Source organism: Thamnophis elegans, chromosome 2, assembly GCF_009769535.1.
Source record: "Thamnophis elegans isolate rThaEle1 chromosome 2, rThaEle1.pri, whole genome shotgun sequence".
Lineage (NCBI taxonomy): Eukaryota > Metazoa > Chordata > Lepidosauria > Squamata > Colubridae > Thamnophis > Thamnophis elegans.
In genome coordinates, this window is record NC_045542.1 from 20,112,028 (window position 1) to 20,135,248 (window position 23,221).

At 41.4% G+C, this 23,221-nt stretch overlaps 1 protein-coding gene across 1 annotated transcript in view; it reads left to right on the forward strand.

Annotated features, from left to right (window-relative positions):
* The first annotated feature begins 8,311 nt into the window (after positions 1–8,311).
* RARG (retinoic acid receptor gamma) overlaps positions 8,312–23,221 on the forward strand; it is a 51,714-nt gene continuing 36,804 nt past the window's right edge. The window contains exon 1 of the mRNA XM_032210212.1: positions 8,312–8,864. Coding sequence (XP_032066103.1) covers positions 8,714–8,864 — 151 coding nt within the window. The 5' untranslated portion in view covers positions 8,312–8,713. The remainder of the gene's footprint in view (positions 8,865–23,221) is intronic.

Genomic DNA, 23,221 nt, shown 5'->3' on the forward strand with positions numbered 1-23,221 from the left:
AAGCTTTTTGAAACTATATCACAACAACATTTGTAGAATCTTCACTCTTGGGGTATTGAATAATGGCAGTCTTCTAAAAACCTTAACATTAACATCAACCTTAACGGCTCTAAAAGACTTTTTTTTTCCCCTGGACCTTTTTGATTCTGGATTGTTTCAGGTTTATAATTATGTTTCTTCCTGGTTTATCCAATTTCTGAATGTTTCAAGATGAGTTGCAGTCTTCTAATGGAATTAAGTTACGCTTATTTATTTTCTCAGGCCATTTTGTTCTGTTAATATTTTTCATGGGCATATCTTCATGTCCATCTGCATATCAAGACAGAATTCCAAGCATCTGAAGAATTGAAGTTCACAATAAGGCTGTCTAAAATAGAAAGACTTGTATTTAGTATCTCCTTTTCTGATATAATTCTCCTTCCTTTCTTTATCAGATAATAATAATGCATGTTTAATTTTGGCCTATGAACGGTTCTAATGCAATCAGACAACTTTGTTATGCTTCTTATACTTGAAAAGATATCTAATTTGCGGTTGAGGGTTGGATATATAATTCCACTCCCTTCATTAATTTATGTAGCTGTTGAGGGGGTGTAATTGTAGGGGGAAATGACATATGGGACTGATCCAAAAGATAACCCTAACCTGGGAAGGGGTTCTTTTTTTAATTGAAAGTTGCAGGTAAGGGGGCGGGGGAAACCCCACTAAGAAAATAAAACAAAGGCATTGCAAACTTAAAGAAGACATTTCAGACCAGGCCTTGGTGAAAGATACTTTTCCCACAGCCCTCCTTCTCCCTTCGTCCCCTCTGGAAATATATTTCAATATGGGGGCAATGGGGAAGGGGGAGAGGGAGCAAGGGAAGGAATGCCTTTATAGCAGGGACTCCAGCACAGCTCAGCCACAGAGCACAGCCCGTGCAAAGCAACTTCTGGTTTGAATTAGTGGCAGGCGGGTCAGGCTAATTGGAACCTTTCTGATCTCTGCAATGCAGCCAGAAGGATGCAAGGAAGAAACCCTCACCCGGGTCTGAGTCTACTCGGCAACGAAAAGCCACAAGGAAGAGAAAGGGGGAGTAGCTACAGGGCAGAGTCTTGTGTCAGTATAGGCGGGAGATCTTTTTTGGGAGGGCAAGTGGGGGGAGAGGTGCTCCTGTGTGCTCATGAAATGTTCCCCCGAGTTTCTTATTTACTAAGTCGATTGAACCAACTAATGTCTTTTAAAACTACGTAACTCCCTCCCTCGTACCTACACTTCCTTAGTTATTAAGGGACCAGAATTGGTTTCTGCATAAGAGGGGGGGAACTTTCTTTTTTATGCCCCTCCTCCCTTTTAAATATTGGGAGGAGGAGATGATTGAGTCTGCAATTTAAAACTATCCATTGTGAACGCTGGCATGCGGTATTAGTTTTGGGGGAAAGCCTAAAATGGGCGGGGGGGGGGGCAGAGCAGGGTTTGATTGTATGTGAAAGGGGATTGTAATTCAGTGGGATGCATTCCTCACAGTTGGGAAAAGATAGGTATAGGAGTTGTACGGGGCAAAGCACATGGGGTAGGGGTTCCTTCCTTCCCACCGCCCCTGTCAAAAGACCACCAATTAATCTTGCTCATCAATAATAAAAATCTCGATCTGTTTTTGTGGCAAATCCAGAGGATTCTCTTTCCGGCCTTGATAATGTAGTGTGCAGAAACCTTTAGATTTGTGCTGTTTTAAAGTCTTTGTAGACTTCCCTCCCTCCTTCCCAGTTAATGGACTACACTCAGTGTACAGAGCATGGGTGGAATGAAGACTGAGGGATAGGAAGAACACTTGAGGTTACTTCTCCGCTGTGTATGTGAATACCTTGCATGCAAATGTGAAGCCTTTTTTTTTTTGCTGCAAAAGCTAAATGCAACATCGTCAGCTTTTAAGTTACACTTAAAAAAGAAGGCCTCAAAACTGACTTGTTGCCAAAGCGATGGTGAGGGGGACGGATGGCAGAAGGCTAGGGCATCAGTGGGGGAACTGTGAAGCCGTTTCCGAAGGCTGCAGGACAGAAGGAGCCTGTGGAAAAGCTGAGCCAAAGGGAAAAAAGCGAGGGCCTGCAGAGAAGAGAAGGGAAGGGAAGGGCTGCCATGGAGCTGGGTCATGTAGAGGTTACTGCACCCAAAGGGGGTTCTTGCGGAGTTCATACCGCTGGCTCGGCTGACGCTCCGCGCTCGCTTGCTCCGCTCAGCCTTTGAGCTGGAAGGAAAGGGAGAGGCTGCCGGAGAGGGAGGTGGAACAGCCTGGCCTGGTCTGGCTAACCACTGGCACAGAGCCTAGCCCGACCAACACAGAGAGAATCAACATTACCTGGGGGGCAGAGGGGGGGGTGTAAACCCAGTTTAGTTAGTAGGGAAAGCTGATGTTGGTTTGTGCAAAATCGGCAAGGGACAAAGGAATTTAAGTTTGGCATAGGAGCTGGGGAGAGGCAGAGAAGAGGCCTAACTCAGCCAAGACAGAGGGAGGTACAAATGTAGGCCTTCTCCAGCACAACTAGCAAGTGTGTATATATTGGCCCATTTAGTGGAAACAAGAAGAGAGAGAGAGGAGGGTGAAAAGATTTTAGCAGCCGTGTGTGTGTGTGTGTGTGTGTGTGTGTGTGTGTGAATGAGCCAATTTATTTCAGCCTCTGGGGAGGGGGCCGGCTCCACCATGATGGGGCTATTCAGCCATTTCGAGAGGAGAAATAAACACCGGCACATTTTTCTGAACAATCTCAGAGATTTACTTCGTGGAAAAGCAGATAGCCAATGAACCGGACAAGGTCAGAGAGCATTGTGGGACAGGTATTTGGATATTCTCAATCATCCAGGTCATGGTTGTCCCAAAGGTAGGAGTTTTATTTTTCTTTCAAAATTCAACTGGACTTTCTTGATTTTTTTTTCTTTGAAAACATTTTGCTTCTCATCCAACAAGCTTCTTCGGTTCAAGTAGAAGGTTCTTGGGTGAAACATTTTCCAAGGAAAAAAAACTAGGAAACTTCAGTTGCCTTTTTGGAGGAAAAAAAACTTTGGGACTATGTTGGGACGTAGTCTAGGAATGCCATACCAACTGGGAGCTGTGAGAGCAAGTGCTGCATTGACCACAGGGATTAATTAAAGTAGCCAAAGGCATGTGCCTTAAAGCAGGAGAACATTTAAGTGCCAGAAACTGCACCAGGTTGAGAATTGAGCTGCCTTGCTATGCTCAGATTTAGTAGTTGGGTTATTTCATTGCACAACTGATAAATTCCAGAATGGGATGTGTGATGACTGACTATGTGCCAGCCACATAGGCTGATTTTCTCCAGGAGGATCTGTCCCCAGGCTAATCCTTCAGGTCTCCCAATGATGCATTGATCAACACTGCAAATGATTTTGGACTTGCTGCAGGTCATCCTCTTCTTCTCTTTCCTTCCATCTTATTCAGCATTAGAGCTTTCTCCAGAGAGCTAGATCTCTATAGAATGTATCTAAAATAAAATAATTGACAGCTGGCTCAGGTTCATCTTATGGATAATTTGACCCAGCTCCATTCCACATTCACTCCTTCAATGGGATTCTTCTCATAAAAATTTGAAGAATCTTAAATCAATCTTTCACATTCTAAAACAGTTTCTAATTTTTCTGTTAAAATGGCCACAGGGCCACTGTGGGCAAACTTTTTATCTCTCCCTTTTGGAGAGATGTATTCAAGTGACCAGATCATTTATGATAAGATTCTAGGGAATGCGCCAGTGTTTTATAAGGGAGGGTAGGAAGTATGTGCCCATGGGTATTTATCAGCCAATCAATAACCTCAGAATATTTCCCACTCTCTTCTCAATGAAGAGAACCTGACTACCATGGCTGCCAAATAACTTAGGGCTGCATATTTCTATCTTTGCAAACTTTTATTTTGATACAGTGGGTCACGATGGCACAGTGGTTAGAGTGAACTACTGCAGGCTACTTCTGCTGACTGCCAACTGACTGCAATTTGGCAGGTCAAATCTCACCAGGCTCAAGATGGACGCAGCCTTCTATCATTCCGAGGTGGGTAAAATGAGGAGCCAGATGGTTGGGGGCAATATGCTGACTCTGAAAACTGCTTAGAGAGGCCTGTAAAGCACTGTGAAGCAGTATATAAGTCTAAGTGCTATTGTTATTGCTACAGCTAAAGTTTTGTTCAAGATTGTTGCTGACAAAAGTTCCCAAATCCATGCAGAGCTAATGCGTCTCATTTAGCTGCTCAGATAAACTTTCTAAGTTCTTATCCAATATGGTTCTGTTAGTCACATCACTTACTTGACCAAGACTGGCATGAAATTTGGAATGAGATTTGCAGAAAAAATAAGGGTCAAAGCAAAGTGTTTGTCCATTGAGGGTCATATTTGTAGACTCAGGGCTGAAAAAAGCTTGGGAGGACACATTATTAATGATTAATATATGTAACTAACAGAAAGCGAGTTTACTTAATTAATCTGCTTCCTTTTACGTGATGAAAAGGCCTATCAAAAGGCTGCATGCCAAATGTAATAATATTTGGCTCAACAATATTTATTACCATTTTTGTAGGTGCTGGGGAGAAAGAGGCAGAAATTATGCAGTAAACCATGATGTGGGCATTTGATTTTGGCCTGTTGTATAAACCAGTTATTGTAGTTTGTAATTCATGGTTTATGGTTCAATATGTTCTCTGAACGTAGCCAATTGTGTCATGGCTAACTAAATCTTTTCTTTGTTTGTTGTTTTTCTGTAGTGCCCTGCTGGATTAGAACTCTGTTCTCACAGTGGCCAACCAACTGTACAAGGAAGTCCACAGATGGCCTTCAGAGGCTGTCACACTTCCCACAACTTCCATTAATTGGTCCAATTATTTTTTGAAGCCAGCCAAGCTGGTAGACAGAACCACATCTTGTGGTAGGAAGTTTCAAAGTTTGGTTACAAAATATTTCCTTTTATTTGTCCTGTTTCTTCCTTCATTTGATTTCATTGGGTAACCTCCGGTACTATAATTAGGGAAGTGAAAAACAGTTTATTGTCCACTTTATCAATGCCACACATATTTTTATATACCTCTATCATATTCCCTTTGTTTGCCCCCTTTCTAGACCAAAAGGCTTTAAAAACTAAACATGTGACAAGATTTCCGCATAGCAAAGTTGCTTCAGCCCCTTGATTATCTTAGCTGTCCTCTGAACCTTTTCTAGCTCCATTATATCCCTTTGAGGTACAGTGACAGAAGTGCATGCAATATTCCAGATGTACTTGCACCGTTGATTTATGCAAGAGCATTATAATATTGGCATCCCTTTTTCAATACTACTTCTTATCATTCTTAATTTGCTGTTGGCCTTTTCCGTGGAACTGGACATATAAGAGTGCCCACACCTTCAGTCAATTGTTTATCATTCCTCCAAAGTCTTTTTCTTCATCAGTCACTGCTAACTCTGATCCCAGTACTTGATATAAGGATTTTTTGGCACCAATGTTCATTACTTTACACATGCTCATGTCATATGACATCTGACATTTTGATGCCCATTTCTCTGATGGGCTTTTTGCAGTCCCTTATTATTTTTGCCACTCTGAACAATTGAATGTCACCAGCCAATATGACTATTCCACTAGTCTCACACAGTTCCAGATCATCTATAAATGTCTTGAGAAGCACCAATCCTAGGAAGTATCCACTGTCCATCCTTCCTGAGCAAGGTCCATTCACTCCTACTCCTTGTTTTCTAACCTTTAGCCAGTAGCTTATCCACATCCTTCCCTCTTTTCCATGACTGTTAGGCTTACTGAGAAATCTTGGATGAGGGACATTATCAAATATTTTTGAAAGATTTTTTTATATCTCTTTATCTTTCTTCCAGCAGCCAGAAGCAGTGTACATGGTGTTCCATTTTCTTCACAGGAATCCCTTGTGGTGCATTGGGCTGAGAGATTAATTGGCTTGATGACTTTTCATTGCTGAGGATGGAGTTGAATCCGATCCTCCTCAGTTCTAGTCCATCATCTTATCCATTGCATCACTCTCCCTATAACCACATTGTCCGTAATGGGTGAATCAGGGGGGAAAGAGCTAAATGGCTTTATTGAGGGCAACAATGTTACCTGTGACAGGCAGGCATTACCTACCAATAGGTGGATGCTAGAATCACTCATTTTGAAATGTTTCATTTGTTGATTTCTGCATATTAAGCTCTGGTCCCATTTGTAGGAACAAATTAGATCCAGAAGGGATTTTGCATGTGAAAAAGTGATTACTCCAGTTGGTTCACTTGCCACATGGCCAGCTTATAGCTCTGTGAATATATACTGCTCCACTACAAAATTTCTTATAGTGATTTGAGAGACTGACTGGGAAGTGGGAGGGGGAGGAAGACTGTACATCTGAATGTGGTAAAGAATGAATCTGCTCTATGCTGTGACATGGGAATGTAGCAGTCACATAAATCAATATCACACTGTTTTAGTTCTATTAATTAAATTCAGATTCCTTTGCTGTGCCCAGATATTGTACTCACTAAGGTTTTTTTTAAGTGAATAAAACATGCCTTTGCAATGTGGAATTATTTATCTCTTTATCTATTCTAATTATGCGTACAAAAGCAGCAAGATATGTTTTGAATTCAGAGTTGGTTTATTTTTATTTTTTATATGCACAAAAGACTAATTATTTGGGTAGCTTTCCAAAATCCCATCCCTTGATTTTGAAATTAAAGTGTTGGGTTTCAGAACTAAATTCCTGTTCCACATAACTACATGGACATGGGAAGAGAAGAAACTGCTTTATATGCTGTGATTTGTCCATGAGGAATTTATCTTCTGGGGTTCTCCATGATAATAATTAAGACACAATGAGCAGAATAAACATCATTTCAAGTACTCTGCTGAATGCTCTGTTACCCTACTTGCAACAATCCTAATTGAAAGTTGATTCCAGCTGTCCATGGGATGGATCCAAAGCCCCTTCCTACAAAAATATTCCAGGACCATTACAGTTAGTCCTTGACTTACAACCACAATGGAACCCAACATTTCTATTGCTAAGTGAGACAATTGTTAAGTTAATTTTGCCATTTTAGTTCTTAAGTGAATCACTGCAGTTGTTAAGTTAGTAGCATGGTTGTTAAGTGAATCTGGCCTCCCCCTTGACTTTGCTTGTCAGAAGGTCGCAAAAGATGATCGCATATCGCTGGGGATACTGCACCCGTCATAAACACGAACCAGTTGCCAAGCGGTTGAATTTTGATCATGTGATCATGGGAATGCTGCTACAGTCATGTGTGAAAAATGGTAATAAGTCACTTTTTTTCAGTGCCGTTGTAACTTCAAATGTAGTGAGTTGAGTGAGTGAGTCAAGGACTACCTGTACCATCTATTCCCAATTTTGAGTTGCTGATGGGTTACCTTGTATTTATTCTATATGGACTTTAGTGGAGTTTCCTATATTAATTCTCTGCTCATAACTTTTGCCAAACTTCTTAGGGGGATTATAAAGGAAAGGTACCTATTTTCCCTCTCACCTTTCAGGGCAGGCTGGTGTCTTCTATTCAGCCATTCTCCCTCTGTGAATACAGAAGTGTGAGCCCTTTTTCAGCCCTTTTACATTTTCCTGGCAGAGGCAGGCTTAGAAAAAGCAGCTATTTGTAGCAGGGTGACAACTTCCCTGGGATCAACTTTCAAAGTTACTCAACCTTCATCATGGGGGCCGGCAGCACCTTCCAGGCACAATGGAAATAGGGAGCTAATTTGGGAGGTCAGGCCAGGTTGTATCATGCCTCACTTAATCCTCAGATCTCTACCTTATCCTCAAATCGGTTTGTTTTATAGGTTTACTGAACTCCAGACTAATGATAGGGCCATCTCCTTTCGGATTATAAAAATGCGGTGTTCCCTCTGTGGTCGATCTGTCAGCCTGGCCTCCCAAAATGCACGCGTGTTTACTCAGCCCCCAATTCCGCCGAACTCTCTTCCGCGTAAATACGCGTATCAACTCTGGTACGTTTGCAAAACTTCGCAATCCTCTTCTGCTTGCTGCATTCTGAGTGCCATCGTGGGTGCGGCTTGGGAAAGAGAAGCGGCAACAGAAAGGAGGAAAAACAAAATAAACTAAACCAAACCCACACTCACACGGCCAACAACAGCCCTGCCTACGTGTGCGCGCGCGTTTGCCTATTGTTCCTTGTTGCGCGCTTGCCAAATCACTGTTTGGGCGCGTTTCCTAGGTCCTGCTCGGCGTGTTTTGCCCCCGTATGTGACTGTTGTGTGTAGTCAGATTTTGTGCATCCGTCCCACAGGGTCCAGCCCCTTTCGCTCCCAAGCCACACCCACCAATTGGGGAGTCCTTAGCCGCTTTCGCGGCAAGGTAACAGCTTCTTCAGCGAGCAAGCTGGAGCGATCGGAAAGGCTGGACTTCTCAGCTCCCAACTTCACGCGGGACGTGTATTACACGCGGGACGCCGAGAAAGTGGCGTGTGAGCGCGAACGGGCTCGTTTGATAGCAGCCCGTGTTATTCCTCCTCTTCCCCCCTCCCGCCGCCTCTCCGGGAGGGAGGCGAACATTTCCTTTTCTTCTTGGATCACCAGCACAAGCTCACTATCATCATCATCATCATCATCATCATCATCAACATCAACATCACCACCATCCATATTTTCGCCACCCTATCCTCCTTCTCCCTCGCCTATTTCCATTGGAAGCGGATTCCGGAGGGGAAAGATGTACGACTGCATGGAGGCATTCGCCGTCACGCCGCGGCAGCTCTACGATGTTACTAACCGGAGCGCTTGCATGCTGCGGAAATCGAGCATCAGTCCGTTTGCCTTGGGCTTGGATCCCTTCGGGTGGCCCCAACCGGCCAGTCTACAATGTAGGTGGATTGTCGCCGATCGGCATTAATGCTGGTCGTATATGTGGGGGAGTGGGGGGGGGAGGGTATGGATCGAGGCGATGGGTTCGTTTTCCGAAGAGGGTCGATGCGGATGGGGTTGTAAATGTAGAGCGGGCATAGAATAAATTTCTCGTGGGCCTTGAGCACGAGTGGATCTGAGGGGCATCCTGCTAGGGGGCGCTGTTTGCTGCGTAGGCGGAATTGCGTGGTAGATTCGAACCTAATTTTCCAACTTTTTTGATTTCCTGCTTTGGAATTCCAGAGTTGCAAAAGAGGGGATACTGGCATCGGGGAAGAGGGATAATACGAGGAACCAAGCCATTCCCTCGCTGCCCCCCCCCCACCCCACCCTCGGTCTTTTGATGGGAAGAGGACATGCGTGATTGTCTTTTGGGAACATTTGCAGCCGCCGCCTTTCTTCGCTTCTGATCTCGGGAGAGAGTTCACTTTCTCGGGAACTGGGGAATACCTCCAGTTTGTGGCTCTTTGTCTTGACTTGGAAGCTCGTTATGAACACCAGATGAGGAGGAAACTTTGAAGTTCCTTTTCAGTCTCTCTCTCTTTCTCTCTTTTTTATAAAAGGCCTGAGTATGCGCGTGTGTGTACAGAAAGTATAGGAGAATGAATATCTGAGAGAGACTATGTTTAATTTGAAAGTTGGAGAGGAACAGGAGGTGATGCTCATCCTTTAAAAGCCAGACAGCTGTGGACTGATTTTAACTTTCGTCCCCTCCTTTTTTTGGGGTGGGGGGTGGGGAGTTGTGATAAAATGCGCGCGCCAAGAATCTTGAAATTCGCCTTCCATTCCACCAGATCAGATGCAACCAGATCCCAAAACGGGCAGACCAGTCAGGGGGTTGGGGGGGTGGGGGCAGGGGGAGGCGGATTAGACGAAGCGGTGCCTTTATTTTCAGACGCTCCGGAGAATCTGGAAGTGGAGGCGGCTGTGTCGGAGAGATCTGTCAAACACCCAAGGGTGTCCCCAGCGGATCCTCCTGCGCTCCCTTTTTCCTCTTTGAGCAGCTGCCAAATCGCTTCCCTCCTTGCCCCCCCCCCCCCGCTCTTCTCTCTTTTCTTGGCACCCATCGCGGGTGTTTACAACATGGAAAAGCAAAAGTCTTAGATGTATATTTATACACACACACACGCCCAGCGGGTGCAGGCTCGCAGCCGCGTCGCAGGGGAATACCTGGGGATGGAGTTTTTGAGTGTTGAGTTCCTTCTTTCCCTCCCTCCCTCCCTCCCCCGCCGCCCGATGGGAGTTCGCGCTCGCTCCCTCTTAGCTCGCTTTCAAAGCGGTTTCATTTGGAGCGGCCCCACCCCGCCCGGGCTGCCTGAGCGCTGGCTGGGAAATGTGGCGCTTTAACTCTTTCGCTGGCTTGCTGCAAATCAAAACGCTTCTTGGGAGAATCTCGGCTTTAGCCCGGAGCGTTGGAGGAGCAAGACTATGCTTCCCCTAAGACGAGAGGGGAAATAGTAGTTGGACAAATTGCCTTCGAAAATCGTGGATCCCCTCCCCCACATCACTGGAGTCGTCTCAGGAGAGACTGGACAGCTGTCTATCAAAAAAGTATAGCAATAGCACTTAGACTTAATATACTGCTTTACAGCCCTCTAAGCGGTTTTCAGAGTCAGCATATTGCCCCCAACAATCTGGGTCCTCATTTTACCCACCTCGGAAGGATGGAAGACTGAGTCAACCTTGAGCCTGGTGAGATTTGAACTGCAGGCAGACAGCAGAAGTAGCCTGCACTTCACTCTAGCCACTGAACCACCGAGACTAATGCGAGAATGGGGTTGGACTAGATGATTTCAAAGGTCCCTTCCAACTCTGTTACAACTGTTGCTGTTACTGACAAGGCAGGGAAACCGCAATTTCATTAGTGTAGAAAGGTTTGAGTGGGAGAAAGGCTTGTCTGAGATCATTTGAAAATGCATACCAATAATAATTCTCCTTTTCCAACTAACCAGACTTCAGTAATAGGGAGTGCCTCTGGGCATGAGCAGGGTAGATGTATATTTTTTATAGCTTTACATTTCATGGCCATACTTTGGGGGTAAACTTTAATTTGGGGTAAACTTTAATTGGGGTGCCTCCTTATAAATTACAATGCTTTCCTTCTGGTGGCCTGTATGAACTAGTATATGGTATTTAGATACTATCTCTTCAAGCTGTTGCCCTCCAGGTAAACTAGGACTACAACTTCCCTAATCCTTAGCCTTTAGCCATGGATTGTCTGCTTTGTTCCAATACATCAAGAGGACAATAAATTGAGGAAAGCTGATTTATGGCTTATGCCTACAATTCATACCACTTTTCAGAGCATAAAACAGAGTGGGTTTCTTTCCCCAAGGACTCATAATTCCTCTTTAGTGTGAAAGAGTGCACATGAACTAACAATAGCGGTAAGATGGTGATGTAAATACAATGTAGAAAAAAAAGTTTCCTAATAGTTTCAGGTCAGCTGGAACTGTATGACACAATAATGCCTCTGATGATGACTCCCACAGCAGCTACAAGTACATATGCATCAGAGTATTGTGATGTCACCAACATTGTCTTTGCTAACCAGCATTGTGACATGGACATTTTTTTTTCTTTAGACTTTGCTGCAGACTGAAAGCAGTGCACCTCTGCCTCAGCTCTTATGTTTTCGTGAACACATTTCTAGTACGATGTTTCCATCTGCCTTTTATTTATTTTTATTGATCAGGTTTACAAAATTTTGGCATTTTGTTTTGCAGTGAAGTTGGAATTCAGGGAGTAATCAGGATAAAGTTGTAGCTGCTTTAATAAACATCAGCAATCACAAATTAACTTATCATAAGTGCAGTATACATGCTTACAAATAAGCAATGCCCTTGGACAGAATATCTATTATAAATTGAAGAGTGTTGATTACATAGGTCCCTTCTGGGTTGATGATGTGCTACAATTTATGTATGAATGGTAAAGCAGCTGAATAAATTCAAATATACAACAAGGGCTAGTAACTTCACTGAACTTTATAGGATCATTTTGCTTGAAACATTAGAACTTGATTGCTGAAAATCAGGTCAAATAAACGGCTTCAGAGGATCTGGGGGGATGGTGACTAATCTCTGAGGATAGTACCATGGGTATGATTGTATATAGATTTAGATGGGCCATCCAGAAATCCCAGAGCTGTCAACTAAGGAAATTTACATCAAAAAATTCCGGCAAGTGACAGTGACAAAACATAGAAAACCATATAGATGTTCTACATAATCACCAGGGGTTAGCTTGACTTGAGGGAAATAACACAAGGCCTCAAGAGATTAGAGCCCCAGTCAACCCTGGCTGATCCTGAAAAACTAAGCAGAGTTGGATCTAGATAATATTTGGTTGGGAGACCACCGGGAAATCTGACTAGAATGAAAAAAAATATTTCTGAAGAAACCCCCAGCAAATGGTTTTATGGTTTTATGGTTTTATTATTTATAGGATATGAATTCATATTCATTTTAATAAAACTACAAAGGTTTTGCAACCTGTGCATGTGCCCATGTTGTCTGCCTGAGGGAATCTTCATTAGAATCAACCCTTGTAATTGAGCCCCTATCATTTCGGCAGGTGGTGAGTTGCTTTGAAGGCATCTTTATCCAATTCAGGAAGTCTTCCTTCTTGTTCTCTCCCTTTACCTAACAAGAGAGCCAGTCCTCTGTGGACCTTTGGGTATTTCTGAGGGAACATATATTTCCAAGTGTGGGACATACTCGGCAGCATCAGGAATGCCATTGCTAAGACAAATGGCTTATATAGCACCCCAGCTGCAAACATTTTACGGCTGGTTATAAATGGCTTGTTTGAAGCTCCACCAAGAAGAGGGTAGGAATTTCCTCAATTTCAGTAATTTAGTCTTTTAAAGCCCTCCACCGACCCCTCCTCAAACTGAGCTAGCTGGCATTTGTGGAGGAGCAGAAGCAGGGACTCTGAGTTGGAGGGAGCAGATGGCCCCTGCCTGGGTTGATGCTGGACACAGTCTGAGGCTAAAAGTGCTGAGCAGCTGCCATTCATGCCCGTGGAGACTATTGAGTAGCCTGACTTGTTTCATTTTCCTGTCTCCTTATGGGTGGGTCAGTGGCAAGATAAGATAGTGGCACCAGATAACTACCCCAAGCTGCATATTCAGGACTGCAGAGATACTCTGTGAATACAGGATACTGCTCTAGTACTGCCTATTTTTGATCTTTGGCATGTTTTAGTCCAGAAGAGGAGTAAATTACTTTATCTCTCTGAAAGCATGTTCAGCATCCATTATAGAGTGCAAGTGCCTGTGCAAATATCTTTTGAGAGGGATCCTACCCAGATTAATACTTACTAGTTATTAATAATAATTAATAGTTGAAACAAACGGTTTCAACTTCTCCCCCCAGGATGCAGCTACAGAGCACTGCATGCCAAATCAACTAGACACAGACAGTTCTTTTATTTTCCTGGTGCCATCACTCTGCTGAACACTTAATTTCCACAGTTCTATCATGTCTTAAGTATATTATCCATGTAGTATGACTATATATTACTTTTATCAATCTCATCTGTTTCACTAACTCTAATGGTGTTGTTGTTGTGATTATTATCCTTTGTTATTATGATTACTTCGTTGTTTTGCATGTACACTGAGAGCTTCTGCACTGGAAACAAATTCCTTGTGTGTCTAATCATACGTGGCCAATAAAATCTCTTCTCTTCTCTTCTCTTCTCTTCTCTTCTCCTCTCCTATCCTATCCTATCCTATCCTATCCTATCCTATCCTATCCTATCCTATCCTAACTTATCCTATCCTTTGCCTGTGCTTTGTCCTGCAGATTAGAGCCCAGTAAGATATGAAACCATTTCTTAATGTTATCTAATTTCTTAATTCAGAATCAAACATGCGGTTTGATTTGTTGCTGTTCTTCTCAATGTATAGGCCTTACATATACTGTATAAACAGCACTCTGAAAGCAGCACAAGTTACATTTTCAGCATTGGCTATGTATGTGAATATATTTTTGAACAATAGCTTAGAGGGTTTTAAAATCATAACTAATGATATCTTGCCTATAATATGGTATAAACTCATAGCTACATACCAAATGGTAATCTGAAACACATGTCGAAAAGGAAACCTATCAGCTTAAAAGTAAAAGAATAGAGATTTAAAATCTTAACTCTAGCAACTGAAATCAGTTTAGGTCCACCTTCAAGATTTCATATTATAGCAGAACTGATGTCACATACAACTGCAAATATGACAGCAAATATTATATAAGATGAGATCCCTTTGAAGGAGCAAGGCAAATGGAGAATCGTGATTTCCTTTGATGCTGCGTCTTGTTGCAGCATCCTAGGGTTGTTTGTATATTTTATGTATTGAGAGAAATTTTGAAAATAAGAATAAATTTCTTATTTTTTTATTTTAAAAGTGTTTTAGCAATAGAACCAATCTTCAGCAATCTAGTTTTCATAAATGAGGGGAAAAAATAAAAATGGAAAAATAGAATATTTTAAAGCCACAATGTACTGAAGGAAGGTCGTTGGAAGGTTCAACTCTAGATGGTGGGGCTAATTTCTGTTTCCTAGCTGAGGGAGCCAGCACTGAAGACTTTTCTGTCATCATGTGGCCAGCATGACTATACACTGAGCTGCACCAAATGCTGTTATCTTCCCATCAAAGTGGTACCTATTTATCTACTCACATTTGCATGTTTTAGAACTGCTAGCTGAGCAGGAGTTGGGGCAGGTAACGGGAGCTCACCCCGTCCCACAATACTTAGGTCTCAAACTGCCAACCCTCTGGTCAACAAGCACAGCATCTTAACTGCTAAGCCAAAGTATACAAGTTGCTCATTGATGGTGTAAGCCCATCTCATCAAACATCTAGTTATCTGGCAGATAAACATTTCTCTTTAGATCTATTTTACAAGGCCTTTAGATGTGCGCTACCATTTACCTATTCTGACTAAAATGATTGAAAAAATGGTTCAGATCTTTTTTGCCAGTTATGTGGCAGCATTGAGCTGACTTGACTTTCTTAAAAAGCTAACTTGGGAGACCATCAAGAACACTTAGGCAACTAAGGTAATTTTTTTTTAAAAAAAATCTGGAATGTGGTGGTAAAATGCTTCTCTATTGTTGTTTGGGAAAAAGCACCCGCATGGACACACTGCCCTGGACACCAGAATTGGGTTAAACTCTTTAATCTGCGATTCACTAACTTTGTGATACCATGATAGAATTCTTTATTGGCCAAGTGTGATTGGACACACAAGGAATTTGTCTTTGGTGTATATGCTCTCAGTGTTCATAAGGAGAATAAAATACATTCATCAAGAATAAAAAGATACAAAACTTAAAATAGTCAAGGTTACTAATAAGGTATCAAATTGCATTAGGAAACATAAAAACAATATAAATTGAAAGATACAAGCAACATGGTTATAGTAGTAAGTTGGAAGAGATAGATACTAGTAAGGAAGAGAAGAATAATAGTAATACAGTCTTACTAAATTATTTGACAGTGTTGGTGGAAATTAGTTGTTGAGTTGAGTAATTGCATTCGGAAATGATGCATGAATTTATGAGACACTTCCGCTATGAACAGAATTAATTATTTAACCATTTTCTTTTAAAAATTAAATTTGAATCTGTGATCATACATCTCAGACTTTGTAGCACTGCAGCCTGACACCGAGATTTGTGCAGGCAAAATAAGGAGCAAAGGCAAGAATAGGTTTTGACAACCTTACTCCCCTGAAAAGCTGATCAGGTTTCTTAGACAAATCACTAACCAGCCGAGGTGGCGCAATGGTTAGGGTGCAGCACTGCAGGCCACTTCAGCTGACTGTTATCTGCAGTTCAGCGGTTCTAATCTCACGGGCTCAAGGTTGACTCAGCCTTCCATCCTTCCGAGGTGGGTGAAATGAGGACCCAGACTGTGGGGGCGATATGCTGACTCTGTAAACCGCTTAGAAAGGGCTGAAAGCCCTATGAAGCGGTATAAAAGTCTAACTGCTATTGCTAAGGTGCTTATGATCCCCAGGCCTTCCAATCCCACTATTTGGGAACCTCTGATTTAATTTTTTGAATTTTTTAAAAAAAATGGGTTTGTAAACCTTCCTGCAATTATTATATTTCTTTATATAGAGTTGGGAAACTGAATGGAGAAATGGGAATTGTATCTTTTTTTTTTTTTTTTAATGTGTGGAGCTGTGCACTTCAGATAATGTATCTTGGAATCACCTTTGTGTAGAGATGGGAAAATTTGGCCTCCATAAGTGGAATAATCCAGAGAGTTTCTCATCCTTGTTTCTTTTGGGAATTGCTGAACATCTCCTGCTCCTCCTTCCGAAGAATACTTATATTTTGAGGACAACAAATAGCTATGCATGATTGGCTTTCATACTCTTTTGTTTCTCTAATTGGTTGTTATAGGATAGGAGGGATAAAACACCATATCAGGCAGGGCTGTGCTTTTAAAAATAAATCTCAAGCTATAGTTTATTGGCAATATTGTCCTGCTATCCATCTGTAAAATTATTTTTACAGACATATCAAATTAATGATATCCACACAATTATAGTAATATCAAATCAGATATTCAAAAACTATAAACAGAGAAAACAATTAAAAGTCAGCAGTGGGTCTCCCCAAAACAAAATAAGTCTAAAAATTGGTTTGAATACTACAGCCTACAATCAGCTATCCAGACCATTCAAGATCAAACCAAAATTTGCTTATATCAAAACACATACATAGAAAGCCTGGGGAAATTCTAACTAGCATAGCAAAATTACACTCAAACCAGAGAGTTTCAGCGTTGAGTTTGAGGACTCAGTGTATCATTTTGTTGATTTGAAGTAGAGTCTCTTCAAGTACACCCTTGAAGAAGGGACTAATCATGGTTGGAGAACTCGAAGTCACAACTGAAATTGTTGCAGCTTTTTCTGAAACGATACTGCCTCTGGAGATGTCAAATCTTCCAGGGGCCCACATTCTCTGGACCCTACTGGTCAGTGTCTATTTTCAGATGTATTTCCTTCCTAGTCCATTAAGGCATTTGTTGATCCCTATGTCCCATGGGGGATGCTGAATAGTTTATAAACACACAGAGATAGATAAACCGGGCAGAGAGTTCTCTTCTTTTCTTTGCTATTCCTGCCTGGTTCCTCCAGGCTGCTGATGGTGTGTACAGAAGCTATTTGGAGAGGATTAAGTTTAGGCTAAAATGTGGTGCTGTCCAGGAAATAACAGGCCTGATAAGAGCTTGGCCTGACAACAGCTTGAAGGAGGCTCATGTAAGCTGGAGTGTGGTTTCTGATACTTCTGATAAACAAGGCCTTCTCTCTTCCCCATTCAGCTGGGCGGGCTGGAACTGGGAGTTTGAGTGACAGTGTTATAGATGAGGAATTCTGGTGGAGCATGAATGAGTGTCGAGGGAAAGGAATTCATGGTGCAATCTAGCAGTTCAGGACTTTGAAATGAAGGGGGTTAAATAAATGGGGGCGGGGGGGGGGAGAACAATAAGATACTGGCAGCGATTTTTTATAATACAGATTTTCCAGATGAAGACTCGCCCTGTGCCTGTCTTGCTAAGAGAATTAATTAAAACTCTTTGCTCTGCAATTCTTACTACTACTGCGGTAGTAAGATTCAGGCATGGGGTTCTTTAAGTGGACTTCCATCAAGTAATATATTTGGTGGAGAGGCCTACATTCCTCCTATTTCAGTTGTTTCACTGGGCCAGATTACTAAAGCTGAGTGATCTGGACTGTCAGCCTAACTGTTTACTAATGTAGTGGTGGGAGGATTTTTTCCCTGATTTTTCTGTGTGGAGTTTCAATATGTGTTTCTCTTTCTTCCTTTACTTATGGGCCCCAAAGCCTACTGCCAGCACACAGGAGTATAGAGCATTCATTGATTTTGGAGTCCGCAGTTGTTCAAGGCCTTGAGTGAGAATACAATTTGGTAGTCTAAGACAGGTTTTATAATCCTTGGAGAGAGAACTTCAAGCAGGAGGCTTGAAAGTGAGTCAAAATTGTTGAGCCTAACTCTGCTATTCTTTTCTGTGGCAACCATAGACAAGCTAATTTTGTGGGCTGTGTGGTTTCTAGTTTGGATGAGTGTATTTAGTTAAAAAATTTGTATAGTTGCTCATCTCACCAAATGGGCAACGTATATTTTATGTACGTGTGTGTATATGTATGTGTATATATGTATGTGTTGCATTTGTGCTGATAAATAAATAAAGAGAGATTAGTATAGATCTATTTAGCTCTCATCAGCTAGCCATACGCTTCCTGGGATTTGAACCTGGGCTGTTTTTACATGTTAGGCAGTTGTATTAGCCTCTAAGCCACAAGCTCTCCTCCCTTATAGTTCCTGAACTGAAAGACAGATTAGTTGATATTAATAAGATCACTAGCCTCAACAGGTATTAAAGCACCTTTTCTAATTCTTCTCCAAACATTATGCACTTCAAATCCAGTTACCCTTGCTCATCAGTCATACTAGCTAAGTGCCAATGACATGACTGGTTGAATATCATTTTGCTAGGAAACAGAGTTGACTCTTTTCAGACTTCCCATTAAACCATTCCCTTTTTTTGTTTTGTTTTGGATTAATGTGTTATGTGAACCAACCCAGTAGAGTTTACTTATGAGGCAGAAAAGTGGAATGTAAATTGACGTTATCTTCATAATTTTTGCAATAGCAGCAGCAAAATAAACTGCAACCATCATCACAGTTTGTAAACCATGGATTATGGCATTGCGTATAGTGTAAGCTATACAGTAAACAATAATTAATACATGGTGTATTTGTGGAATCAGTCATGTATGAATCCTGTCTGGAATGGACAATGAAATGAAAATATTTTTTTCATGGATTCTAGAAGAATCTCACGATACCTTTTCTGTTCTTCTTAGCAGTCTTATATATTATCTTAGTACCTGGTTTGCCATTTTCAATGGATAACACAAAGTATTTAGAAACCAATTTCCCAAATTCAGGGTCCATGACTGCAGCCATGCAAGTCTTCATTAATGGACTTTACCAGAAATTCACAGAATGTTTCATATTTATAACTCTCCTGGTATCTTTCTACCACTTCTTGACCAAAACAGCCAAACTCTATTAAGAACATGACAAGAACATGGCCTTTTGATCAGTAATGCTGCAATCTTTTCAATTGGGAGCAATTTAACCCCAGTTTCAGTCTGTTTCCAGTGGGATGCCATCTACAATATTTATTTATTTTTTACTACCAGTCAACTACAAGTGGAATTGCCACTGATTTTCTATTTTGTCCTGGAAAGTTCATCCTTTATTTATTTTCATTTTGTTGTGTTCCCTCCAGACTAAAGTGAAAACTTTGCACTGGGGGTGAGAAGAGCAACAGTCTGCTAAGCAGGCATTTGAAAAAAAATATGTATTTTTAAAACCACATGTATTTAGCTAGCTGTTTGTCAACTTAAACATGATTGGCTATTACTACCCATGAAATATAAAGAAACAAAATACAGATTTGGAATGTTAAAAGTAACATCACCAGAAAAGCTTTTCTTTTTCCTTATTTAATTTTGAACAGTAAGGTTCAAGTATCACAGCAGTATAACAATGATGTGTTTGCATAATATGTTAAAAAGCATTTTTTTTAAAAAAGTAGATAATTACAAGGTCAAGGAAATTGTGCTATTTAAAATCCCAAAATGAAGAATTATACAATAATGTCCATTACAGTGCTTTAGATTTATAGCTATTGAGCTGTGCATTAAATTCATTGTTCAATATGTAACTACCCTTGCCAGCCCCTCCAAGACAGAAGATGAGAGGATGCTATGAGTATCTACACCAGAGGAAGTTAGATAATCCCTCCCCCTGCAACAAACAAATCAATTGCCTCCTAATATTGAGAGCACTGTTTGTCAGGGGAAGATAGCATCCGCAGTACTAGGTTTGGTAAATTATTTGTGGCAACTTAAATTGCTGCAGCATGCATGTTTACAGGTTAGCAAGTAAAAATATTATAAAGCTGGTAGGTATTTTAGCAGGGGGACTGACGTATGTTGGTGTACAGACCAAATGTAATAAGATCAGAAGTAAATAAAAAGGAGTGCATTGTTGTGATGTTTAAACAGAAATACAACTAACATATCCAATAGAAATGGCATCCATGAGCATGAAAGTTGATTTTACCATGGCCTTCCACCACCCAGTATTCGTCAGATGTGGTGAATTACAGTTTTCATCCTTCTCAAATAGCACTGCCATTTCTTGTGGTTCCAGACATCTGGAGGGCACCAGATTAAAGAAAATGGACTTACCAGTTGTTGTTGCAACCTGGCAGCATGTAAATAAGATGCTGTCCAATCCAGATCTTTGCCCATCTACCTTGGTATGGAGGGTTCTGACCAATGACTGTTGTCCAGGATTTCAAAACAGGTATTTTCCCCAATCGTATTTGGAAATGCTGAGAGCCTGTGACTTAGGGGTTCAAAAGGTAATGTGTAAAAGAAGGCTTTAATTTCCAGTGATTTCAGCCAGGAATGTCCATATGCAAAGATAATACATACAACTGTGCTTTTACTTCTGCCCTAACTCCTTTTTCAGGTTTTACTGCTATAGTCTATAGCTGCCTTCTTGCTATTTTTAAACTATTTTAATGTGCTTTATATGTGTTGACATTAGTTTTAATTGGATGCCCATGTTTATTATTGTGTACCTACCTTATGTGAAAAGTCCATTTACCAATGCTTTAAATAAATCATCAGACCAGAATGCCTAGTAAATTTTTGTACTAGTAAATCTTGTTAAAACTTGTGTCCGGATCCTAGACCTGTATGAGAATAGCATTAGTCTATCTATCGGGGCCTCTCCCTCGGCAAACAGTGTGTCAAATAAGATGGTTTAAGAATCCAAACCCGGTTTGCAAGGAAACACAGAGAGTAACTCTGTGCAGAGTAAGGGAGTTTGCATGTTTTAATGAATCCCAGAAGGAGTGACTCAACTATAGCTTCTATCCAGCGAAAGCTATTTTGGGGTAAAGAGATTTTTTTTTTTTTGTTTCTCTCTGACTTGGACTGAATGAGTACATTGTGCAGAAAAACATTTGCGGTTTGAAAAAGAAATTGCAGTGGTACAGAATCCTCCTCTACTATCTTTCAGCCCAAGACATAGTAACTTAACATGTATTCTCAATCTACATAGTACTGAATGAAACTGCTATGCTCAATGACTGTATACCCGAGCCTCATATCTGGAGGACAAAATAATTAGAAGTTTCTTTGTGGTCCTGCTCCCTTGCTGGCTTCCTACAAAAATCTAGGCAGCTTATTTGGAATCAATTTTGCACTGGGGAATTGTAGATAAATAATAAAATCCAGCCTTTGCTGTACAGTGTTATAACACACATATTGCATGGTATATCAGTTCATAGTTGTTTTCTAATATCTTCAATAAAACTGCATCAGACTATGGTGTAATAAGAACAAAATCCATGAAGAAAATAAATCAGATTTTCATATGGCAATTTCTTATATTTTGAAATCTCTCAAATCTCAAAGCAGATAATCCAGCTGATATTTTTCAGTTCATGTTCCATCTATATACTGTATCTTATACTGTATAATTGTTATGTTTTGGGTTTTTAATATCTGGTGATGTGTGTCTGTGTGTGTGTGTGTATGTGTATGTGAGTCATTGAGTCAGTCTTGAATTCTGACAATTGCCTGGTCAATTTCTTCAGTTTTCTTGGCAAGATTTTAGAAATGGTTCACCACTTACATGTTTCCCAGTGTTGAGAGAGAGTGTCCGACCCAAAGTCACTCAACTGGCTTTGTGCTTAAGACAAAACTAGAACTCCCAGTTTCTAGCCTGGTCTCTTAACCACTACATCAAGCTGGGTCAATATGCAATAATGCACACTTGGAAAAAGCTGAGGCATGTGTGGTGAATGGAAATAAACTACTGAAATATCTATTAATTTCCATATCACGCATGCCCACATATGCAAGTGTAGTGTGCACCTTATACATTTAAAATGAATCTGGATTCCTTATCTGTCAAACGAGTTCTCAAACTGTACAATATAAGGTGGGGAAAAAAACCAACTCCCGACTATTCCACTTCTGGATGTGAATATAGAAGAGGATAATGTTTATGGATGCACACATTTTTACTTTAAAAAATAATAATCAAACAAGCCTATGAAATAAAAGCCACATCGCAGTTGAAAAGCTACGCTAAACTTTTTTTGCCTGATGGATGCTCTAATTAACTGCCTGAAGCGAGGTAATTTGTCAATCTCCACAGGGTGGATTTCAAAAAGATGGTTGTCCCATGCAGTCTGACACGAGAGGTGAAATTTGGCCACCTTACTTCAGAGAATAAAAGCAAAAAAAAAAAAATTAATTCAGCAACTCTTTGAGGTTCTGATACACCTAATACCTTCTATTGGCTACTGAAAAATTAAAAATTCTACGATGTCTGATAACCCAACTACAAACAAGTAGGCTGCCACTTAGCATTTGTTGTCTTTCACTGTTAACCAAGGGCCAGCAGGAGAGAAGAATCCTGTGGGGCTGCCAGCCATATTTCATACTGCCTGTCCTGTTTCAATGAAGGTGCGGTGGCCTCCTGCCCCCTGGGAACGTGCCTGGGTTTGTTCCTTCTGTTGGAGCATCAGATCACTGTCAGTGCAAGGGAATTTATGGCCTGCCCGGCTCTTCCCCTCTACCCAAGGAGGCGGGAGAGCCCCCGTCCTGCTGGGGAATTTATTTCCTGCCCTCTGCTTCCACCTGTTGCAGAACATGCTCTTGATCTCATTTAATGATGCCTCAGAAGCCTAACGGCCTGCCTTCTTCTAGCAGCCCTAGGAGGAACGTTGGGTGGCCTTGGCATTCGTCCTTTAGCTATGGAGTGATCATTTCATGGTGTGTGGTTCTGGGCAGCAAGCTGGGAGCTGTCTAATGAGAAAGGGGAGGTCAGGGAAAAAAGAGCTTGCCAGGCTCAAAGAAATCAGCAGTCTGTCCCAGACTGACTGGATTGGGGGGGGGATTTTCTTCCTCCCCAATGGAAGGGGGAGCTCTCCAGTTGGTTTTCCCAGCCTGTGGGAAATTTGGGCAAAGAAAGGGACAGAGATGGAACATGGGCGCCCTTTTCATCACATACAAAATGGCCAGATTCAAATAAAACATGATAAATGCCATTGCTCCTCCTCATGCCTTCTATGTTAACAGTTTATTGCACCAAACAGCAAAGAGTTAGGAACTCTCTCTCTCTCTCCCTCCCTCCCTCCCTCCCTCCCTCCCTCCCTCCCTCTCTCTCTCTCTCT